Source organism: Phalaenopsis equestris, unplaced genomic scaffold (assembly GCF_001263595.1).
Source record: "Phalaenopsis equestris unplaced genomic scaffold, ASM126359v1 Scaffold198186, whole genome shotgun sequence".
Lineage (NCBI taxonomy): Eukaryota > Viridiplantae > Streptophyta > Magnoliopsida > Asparagales > Orchidaceae > Phalaenopsis > Phalaenopsis equestris.
In genome coordinates this window covers 19,842-29,520 of record NW_018218120.1, presented here as the reverse complement: position 1 = coordinate 29,520, position 9,679 = coordinate 19,842, and the positions used below count along the sequence as shown (strand labels likewise).

Genomic DNA, 9,679 nt, shown 5'->3' with positions numbered 1-9,679 from the left:
TAAAAAATGCCATACACCAAAATTTTGATTTAGAATAAAAAAAATTAAATATTTTAAATTAAAATATTATTCATTATATAAAATGTTATTAATATATTATTATTTAAATTATATTAAAATAATTATAATATTTATTATATCATCAGATTTAATCTTAAACGATATAATCTTAAATCTCTCCGTTTAGAATTCTGGATCTAGTGTTCACAACTGTTATTAGAACAAAAAGGTAATTTACATAAAATTACTCGGCCATTTAAATCAATGACCAAAATAATAATTTAATAGATCTCAATCAAGGAATCAAACATAAATTGAAAAAAAAATTTTGAAAGAGAAAAGCATCAATCAAGGAATCAACATAATTTGAAAAAAAAATTGAAAAAGAAAATCAAGTCAGAAGAATAAGGCAGTTCGCCTTCTTCATCTGCTTCCCCCGCAGCCCTAAACCCTAAACAACTCAAAAATGTCATCGATCTCAGTTCTTCTTGAAGTTAGGAAGAGTTAGAGACACCGTGGGAGAAGGCATGCCCATGTTCAACAACCTCGGAGATAGCCGAATCGTGGGGCTTGGCCGAGGAGATCGTATCGGAAGCCGATTACCAGGCGGCAACGGGACGGTTCTCGGCGAAAGATTAACTTGCTCCAGTGCCTTGCACTGCAGATCAGCAGGATAATCCCTCACGCATCCGATTCTTGGTCCATTTCCCGTGCTCCATTTGCACGAAATTCGCCGGTTGAATTCGAGCACTGTTGCTTTGTCCACCTTATCTTCGCTCCCAATGGCATCAGGTAATGAAGAGTTGGTAACCTTTTCTGAATCTTCAGTTTCAGTAATGCTAGCATCTCCTGCAACCGCTTCCACTTTCGCCACATTCTGATTCATTGGCTCATCATCGCAGGGCATCTTGAAGGAATCGAATTGGTCATCATCAACGGAACACCTCTGAGAACATATGTTATTTGTCAGTAATGATAGCTTGTATATCGGAGCAAGTTGTACTCAGACAAGGAACAGATTTAAAAAAAAAAAAAAAGGCAATTACATACATGCCACCCAACTCCTATGTATTTACATATCTATCACCTAAATTTTCCTTCTTACGGTTATACCACCCAAATCTTTCGTATCACAACAAAAATACCGCTACTTTATCTTTCACAAAGTGAATAGATGTTTACATGTGTAAAAGTTGAAGTTTAGGAGTTTAGATATGTCAATACATAGTAATTAAGTGGTATTGTGAAAAACTTCCCCGCACAAATAAATAAAAATGGGGAAATATTCACCTTCACATCGGTGAGGTCTAAATTGTTCTCCTGGAGGAAGCTGATGAATTCCTTGAAGTTTTCTTCAGTTGGGAGGTAATGGCCGCTGTATGGCCATATAGCCTGGATAGAGTAATTCAACTATTATTAAAATTATTATTTTCAAAAAATAGAAAGAGCTTTAGTAAGAAAACAATAGGGCCTCAGTCAATCTTTAAGGATATAATTGCAAACCTTGAGAACTCCATCTTTGGCAACCAGTCTTCCAGCAGCTGTAATAGCTGCCCCAGCTAAAAAGCTTGAGTGTTGAAATGTGCCTTTCATCTTCTGCAAGGAAAGAAGAATAGGATGTTAGTAATGCAATAATTTGAGTCACGCAGAATGAATTACTGTCTCTTGGTAATTTTTTTTGGGGCATTTACATACATAACACGCAATTCTTATATATTTACATATCTGACAACCGAATTTTCATATTTACCTACATAGCACTCAGATCTTTGACATCACATCAGAAATGCTACTATCACTCATTTTTTAGAAGGAAAAAAAAACCTTTTCTTACACTGGTTTTTAATACCAAAAAGTTAAAATTATAAATACCAGACATTAGGTGTTAAATATGTAAATGCATCAGAATTGTATCATAAGTATTTAAATTTCTTTTTTTTTTTTACTATAAAAATAAGGTTGTATCATAAGTATTTAAATTTCCTTTTTTTTTTTTACTATAAAAATAAGGTAAACATGCAGCTCAAGTACTAATGGTTAGATGAACATTGTAAAGTTTGCATATTCCATGAAATAATATGTTCTTAACATATAGTTTTCATACAAAAGGTGTATACCTTCCCCACATATAGTGCCCTTGACGTGCTCAAAACAAATATCCACTTTGAATCATCATCAGTATTCACAAAATCTTCGCTTTGTTTATATACAAACTTTCCATTCTCCACAATGACTTCATAAGCCTCCCTCTCTTTCTGCAACAAAACAAGTAAAGAACAAATATAATGATTTAGAATTACATTATAAAATTGGATTTATATAAAAAGTGCACATTTCTACTTAGAAAAACTGATGACAGCACAAGAGAAATTAAATATAAAAGACCTACTGGTCCAAGATATTTTATGCATTGCTGCTGAAGCTTGGTTCTTGGGCACTTCTCAAGATTTATTTCTCTTCCATCTCCAACATCCAACCTTCATGTTTGGGAAGAAAACAAAAGTGTAAAGAGTAGTTGAAGAAACTGTAACTAACTGCTTTGATGAAAAGTTTACAATTTTATGGATTTTCTCAGAGATGTTTACCAGTAGAAAAATGGTTCGGCGCCCTCACTTGCAAACCAAACATCGTAATAGAGATGCAGATTGTGTCCATACCGATGACGCGGATCAATCTGTATGTCGCGATTACGTCACAAAATTAATAAACAAAAATTGGTAGCAATTTGTTTTGCAGTCATTAAATATATACTAAATATGAAAAAAATATTGCCAATATTCCTCAGAAGCCTCTCAGAGGGTGCAGAAGGAAATTAAAAAAAAAGTATTTCTCAACGTGGTCAAAATATGAAATAAGAAATGAACAGCAGGAAAAGTTAAGGGGGAAATCACTACGCAAGGTATACTGTAAAATCAAATGGCAAAAGCGCAAACACTTACGGCCTCAAGCCAGTGCTGTATTGCCAATTTTTGAGCCTTCTCATCTTTAGACAAACCTTTTCCAACCTGAAAAGCAAAAGCATTGAATTGATGACTATACAGATCATAACTAAGCTGTTAAAAAAAGGGGCATTTACATACATACCACCCAATTCCAATTCCTATCTATAATTCCTATCTATTTACATATCAAACACCTAAACTTTACTTTTTTACATTTATACCACCCAAATCTTCCATATCACATAAAAAGTACCATCATTTTAACTTTTAAAAAGTGAAATAAACATATTCATGCAAAAATAAGGTGGATTGTATGTAAAAATTGAAGTTTAAGTATTAGATATGTAAATACATATGAATTGGGTGGTACTCATGTAAATCGTCTTATAAAAGGGCATCAGCTGAAAATATGGTATGTCTACCTTGGCAACTCTCGTGCGCGCCCTAGCCCATCGTGAAACTGCTGTTTGAGGTTTATCGAAGTTAAAATAAGATACCGAGCTATGCTTCAAAAATGCAAAATCCAAAGCTTTCCACCTAGAAACCATAGAAATTTTTTTTGTTTTAGAACAATGAAATAAAATACGGAATAAAGCTTAAATTTAGAACGAAACAGAGGAATTGAAGGCCAACCATAGCTCCTCAACAACGACAGCACAGTCGGCAAGATTTCTTCTTGTGCGATAACTTTTGTAAACCTTTTGAAGCTTTACAGCGGCCGCATCAAGCTCGCTCCGCGGCCGTGGGGAACAAAATTCAGGAATTGAATTTGATGGATTTATTTCTGGCAAAGATTTATTCTCCATGCCTTTAAAGACAGTATTTTGTGGTTTTATTTCCTCTGAAGGCTGCCAATTTTTTAAGCTTAATGATCTCTCTATGACCAAGCCGCCAGGAGCCATTGATGACAATGAATCAGTTTTTTTAAAGCTAGGTGATTTTGAGGTTGTCTTGATGTATTTCTCATCGAAACTAAGGGATTTAACCAAAGCAGCTTCAACTTCCTTGAGACCAAAGATCCTTGATTTCATGGATTCAAACCATGCCCATGAAAGTAAGGACAGAGATAAACCCATTAACCAAAAATCAGAATTTTAATCAAGTCCTTCAAGCAGGAGGTTTATCCTGAAAGAAATTAATATTTAGTGAGGTCAGTAATATTTCAATTTAATGATATTCGATTAGAAGATCCAAAAGAAAAGAGAGACTTTTAATTGATTAGAGTTGCCAATGTTGAAAAAGCTAAATAAACCATTTGCATTCAAGACAAAAGCTTTGAAATATTTATAGGAAGGTTTTTTCTTTTTAAACATCTTTGTGTACGTCTTCGAAACTAGCAAGTTGGTTTTGTCTGAAAGAGAAAAAAGTTGATAAATCAAAAAAAATGTAAAAACGCTATGCCCCTGCATACCAATTCTATCTTGAATGCAAGAAAGTTAAATGAAATTTGTTGAGATTTAGTTTCTTTTCCTTCAATTTTCTTCAGTCCAAACAAAGCCAAAAGACGCTAAAGCGATGCACCCCATCCACCCCAAAATCAATCATAAAATTTTCAAAAATAAAAATTAATGTTCTCCATACATTTCAAAGAATCCGACCCTCAAAACATATGGGAAAGGAATATTGCAAGAATAGTAGAATAGCTCTTTTCAAACACGATTTTACAAACACTATGGTAAACAGACTAGAAGCGATGGTAAGAAAAGAAAATCTATTATATTTACCAGCTAGATAGGCAACGGGAATTAAGAATGCCTCACTAGAAGCAATAGTTGAAACAGTGGAGCTAATATAAGAAAAAACAAGAAGAAGCTACCATGAAGACAATCCCATCCCTCTCTTTACTTATAGAGGCAGAAAATGGAAGAAAGAGAAGAGAAAACCAGAGATAATAGACATTATTAATAAAAAAACAAGCAGGTATGCCTTCGAAAGAAGAAAACGGTAAACCTTAGAAGCAGTGAGTATGTTCTACCTTACAAAGAATTCAATGGTCAATTCTTTGAAAGTTTGAAGAAAAAAAACTGGATGCTTGAAGAAAAAAAACTGGATGCTTGATCTGGCTTTCGCTTATGAGAGAACGACAACTACTGAATGAAAATCGCACGAGGTATTTCGGACCTTTTAAAGGAGAAATGGTCAAGGTTCTCTCGTTTCAAACCTTCTTCGCTTCATCTTCAACGTCACCATGTTTCCTGGAATCGAGTAATAAAGAGAGGAGCGAAGATCGGGAAATGGGGTAGCGAGGGCAGCTTCGAAGAAGTTCCCGCTGAACTCCAAATCAGCGGCTTTTACCAGAATATCCCGTGAACAGTAGCACTACCCATTCTATCTCATGCGCAGAAGACGACTGACTTGTGTCCGATATCTCATTATCAATGAAATTTCTTTAGAGCAATTAAAAATTTGTGAATTATTGATGTATTGATTTTTATAATTTAATTTACTTTTAATCTAATAAATTACAGTGTTAAGTCACTTTTAATCTTGGACTTTTAATCATAATAAACTAGTAAATTAGAAATATTGATATTAAGAAATTATAATCTATATATGAGACTAGAGAATACTTGAGATGCTTGACATGATTAAGTCCATTAACTATAATAAGAGCTTCTAATGTTTCTTTTGACTTGGATGGCAGCTATGGAGGATTTGTCATTGGTTGTTAACAATAAAGTGAGGAATTCATAGGAAGAATATTAATTATTCACACAATCTAATTCACAGGAGTATGATTTCTTCATTTAATCGAAAAAACTACAAAATTTAGATAGATTTTTTATTATTAGGACTGTAAACACTTTTTGAAGTCAAAACTTTCAACACTTCAAGTTAGACTTTTAAGCAAGAACTTAAACATGTTTGAAAATTTAGCAAGTTCTCTATGGAATCAACACACGGACTCAGATCCACATTTTACTTGGGTGATACATATGTCTATGTTATTATCACAGGCTTCGTAGCAGTTTCAGGCATTAACTTTTCGGCGTTGTTGTCAGGGAACAATGTTGACTTTCTAATTTAAGAGAATTTTAGTTGAATTACTTGTAGTTTATTTTTGAAATGTGTATTATTATCTTTGTTCAACATATTGTTTTGTGACTATTAGATTTTTCGTGTTGTTATTTGCATATTTAAAAATTACAAAAATATTGCATCTTGTGATTTTGCTGTGATAGTTTGTAAGTTATTTTTTTAACAAGTTATAGTTGTCTTATGTGTTGAATCATTATATTTGTGTTTCCTATTAGCTTAGGGTCGGTTAGTTTATAGTCCTAAGTTATATGTGTAGGATTGGATTAGATGAACTTGTTCCTTACCACCTTGAACTAGAAATAACTGCTAATAAATTAAAAACATAAGAAAATGTAAAATGAATCTAGTAGAAATGATAAACTATTTTAGGACGAGATTAACAAACCTATACCGAATATCATGTCTAAATCACTTAGAGAATATGTCAACCCAAAGGTTGAGGAAATTCACTTGAGTATCAAAAACTCTAGTATAAAAGTCAATTATTTTGAATCAAACCAATTATCATCGAAACGATTTTGAATAATTAATTTGTGGGATCATCCACAGAAAACCCCCACCTCCACGTAATCAGCTTTTTAGAACTTTGGGTCACCTTAAGATATAGTGGTGTCTCTAATGACACAATTATACATAGATTATTCCCTTTCTCACTTAGGGAAAAGCTAATATGTGATTAAACATGTTAGAACTATGACCTATGAACACTTGGAATGAACCAACACATAAATTCCTAACAAAATACTTTTCTAATACTACAAAACTTACGAATGATATCACATCCTTTAGTCAAATAGAGGGAGAATTCATTTATGAAGCATGAAGAGATTTAAAAAACTACTTAGGAAGTGGCCCAATCATGCACCACATGACTGGGTTATCATTAAAAAATTTTATGATGAGATGGTGGGATCGCTAAGGTCAATTATAGATTTTTCACCTTGGGGTCCCTTCTATCCAAATCAATTGAAGAGACCAATTCATTACTTGTGGAGATGACCAACAATTTCCAATGGCTTGTTGATAGAGTAAATTTTAGGAAGGTAGCTAATGTCCATGATTATCATGTATTAGATATTCTAACTTCACAACTACCTACTAGATTGAGGAAGTTAGATAATTTAGATTTAAATCTAGCAAAAAGATCACTAGCAATAGAAGTGAATGCCTCTGGATTACTAGTGGACCCTTGCAGTGCTTCTATGAAATTCATAAATGTTATAACCAATATAGCTGATAACCCTTACTCTAACACATTTTCTCATGGATGAAAGGATCACCCTAATCTCGGTTGGAGCAATAATTATAGAATAAAAAACCAACAATGGGATAACAATTCTTCCCAATCTTGTAATAAATTAGAATAATCAGGTAATAGTAATGCAAGAACGACTCTCTCACCAAGATTCATTATAAATTCTCGATTTAATGATAATAAATTAACTTTAGAAGAATTTTTGTTAAAAATGCAGAACTAGTTACAAAGTCCAACTATAACAATAAAAAATATTAAGAATCAACTAGGGAAAATAGATAACTCTTTGAATATTAGACTCAAAGGGGCATTGCCTAGTAATATTGAATGAGATCTTGAAGACAAAAAAAAGAGCAAGTGAAAGCCATTAAGTTAATAAATGGAAAGGAATTGGAAAAGATGATTAGAAAGAAGTTTAGTGAACAAAAAATTGAACTTGAGCTTGAATGACCTATTGAAAAACCTACCTAGGGCTTAGAAAAATTTAGAGACATAGGAAAATCTGACTCATCTAAAGACTTAGAAAAATATGGCGTACCCCTTAAGACGGGAAAAGAGAGACCACCACCACCTTTTCCTTTTAAGATTTTAGACCTAAATTAGACAAATAGTTCTCAAGATTTTTATCAGTGTTCAAAAGTTCACAATGAACTTCTCACTTGTGGAATATTTAAAATAGATGGCAATTTATGTAAAATTCTTGAAAGATATGTTAAGTAAGATAAGAAACTATGACATCTTAAGACTGTAGCTCTGAGTGAGGAGTGTGGTGTTATAACTCAAAAGAAATTTCTTAAGAAATTAAAGGCATCAGTTGCTTCACCATCACTTATACCATTAGAAAGAAACTATTTGGGAAAGAAATATGTGTCTTAAGAGTTAATATTAACTTTATTCCTCTATCTATATTTTTGTGACTAAGATTAAGAGAAGTCGAGCATATCATAATGACCCTACAACTAACCATTCTCTTACCTATTCTATGAGGTTATAAAGAAATTTTTTTGTTAAGATTGAAAAGTTAATCTTCCACGCTAATTTTATTAGCATAGATATTCAGAAAGATAAGGAGATCTTGATTATCTTAAGTAGACCTTTTTTAGCTATAGGAAGGGGTATGATAGATGTTTATAACAGGGATTTGAGTTTGAGGATAAATGATCAGGAAATGACTTTTAATGATTTAAAATCAATTAATTACCACCATGACTCAAGAATGATTCATGCTCTTGGTAGACTTGGTGGATGGGTTGATAAGGAGCTAATTTTAAGATACTATCGAGATTTTTATGACAGAGTAAGAATTCATTAAGGATGATAGTAATGAACCTAAGAATTAAAAGCTCCATTATTAGAAGAAACTCCAAAAGTTATTAGGCAATGATTTGGGATTCTAGACACCTCAAATAATTCTAAACCCTTAATACCATTTATAATTGATGCCTCAAAATTAAAGCTTAAGGTTATTCCACTCTATTTGAAGTATGAGTTCTTTGAAGAATCTTCTACTTTACATGTGATTATTTTTTTGAATTGACTTAATTACAAGAGATAAAGTTATTGCATGTTTTGGGGACTTTTAAGAAAGCTTTAAGGCAAAGTAGAGCATATATAAATGGTATAAACCCCTTTTTATGTATGCATAGAACATTGATGGAGGAAGATAATTAACATAAATTTAATTCCCGAAAGAGGCTAAACCAGTGATGAAAGACTTAGTAAAAAGAAGATTTTGAAGTGCATGAAATATCTACCCTCTTTCTTATAGTGCATGGCTTAGACTTTACACTGTGTACCCAAAAAAGGAGGTGTAACTATAGTGCAAAATGAAAATAATGAACTTATCCTGACTAGGAGTGTCACAAAGGGTTTGAATAGAAAATAGGAAGTTGAACAAAGTTACCACAAAAGGCCACTTTTTATTCTCATTCATCGACAAAATATTAAAAAACTAGTAGAATATTCTTATTTTTTGTTTTCTAGATGGTCATTGAGGATACTATAAAATTTCTATAGCATTAGTAGATTATGATAAAATAATTTTTATCAACCTTTGCGTTTAGAAGGATACCTTCTAGCCTTTGTAATGCCTCAACCAGTTTCTAGAAATGTATGATGTCAATTTTTTTAGACTTAAAAGAAAAAGAGATTGATGTGTTTCTGAGTGATTTCTTAATATTTGGCATATCATTTGATTAATATCCCAAACATTTATTAAAATTTGTACAGCAATGTGAAGAGACTAACTAAGTGTTTAATTGAGAAAAAAGGTCAATTTATAGTGACTAGAGAGATGATTCTAGGGAATAGGTTATCTAAGTAATGGATGGAGTTCGATAAAAAAATAAGTTATAAAGAAATTATCCACACCCACTTCTGTTAGAGGGATTAAATTTTTTTTTGAGTCACTATATATATATATATATGTATATATATATATATA

General features: G+C 32.4%; 1 protein-coding gene across 3 annotated transcripts; it reads right to left on the bottom strand.

Moving 5' to 3' along the window:
- Positions 1–348: 348 nt before the first annotated feature.
- LOC110035565 (IQ domain-containing protein IQM1-like) lies at positions 349–5,227 on the bottom strand. Of its 3 annotated transcripts, none has more exons than XM_020739810.1 (10): positions 4,918–5,227; positions 3,576–4,067; positions 3,365–3,479; positions 2,940–3,005; positions 2,586–2,674; positions 2,390–2,477; positions 2,118–2,255; positions 1,504–1,596; positions 1,291–1,392; positions 349–946 (listed from the first exon to the last, which is right to left on the bottom strand). In XM_020739810.1, the coding sequence occupies exons 2-10, from the start codon at positions 4,016–4,018 to the stop codon at positions 479–481; spliced, it is 1,602 nt and encodes a 533-aa protein (XP_020595469.1). In that variant the 5' UTR covers positions 4,019–4,067; positions 4,918–5,227; the 3' UTR covers positions 349–478. The 3 variants fall into 3 exon arrangements, with proteins under 3 accessions (XP_020595469.1, XP_020595470.1, XP_020595471.1); XM_020739811.1 differs by having other exon boundaries at positions 5,064–5,227; XM_020739812.1 differs by having other exon boundaries at positions 5,104–5,227.
- Between the last annotated feature and the right edge of the window lie 4,452 nt (positions 5,228–9,679).

What these genes read in the sequence shown, in the direction of transcription:
- LOC110035565 (XM_020739810.1), bottom strand. Translation starts at nt 4,018, where the DNA reads ATGGGTTTATCTCTGTCCTTACTTTCATGGGCATGGTTTGAATCCATG. An exon ending in GCCGAACCATTTTTCTACTG is followed by an intron (nt 2,478 to 2,585) that starts GTAAACATCTCT and finishes CCAAACATGAAG; the next exon opens with GTTGGATGTTGGAGATGGAA. An exon ending in GGGCACTATATGTGGGGAAG is followed by an intron (nt 1,597 to 2,117) that starts GTATACACCTTT and finishes CTTTCCTTGCAG; the next exon opens with AAGATGAAAGGCACATTTCA.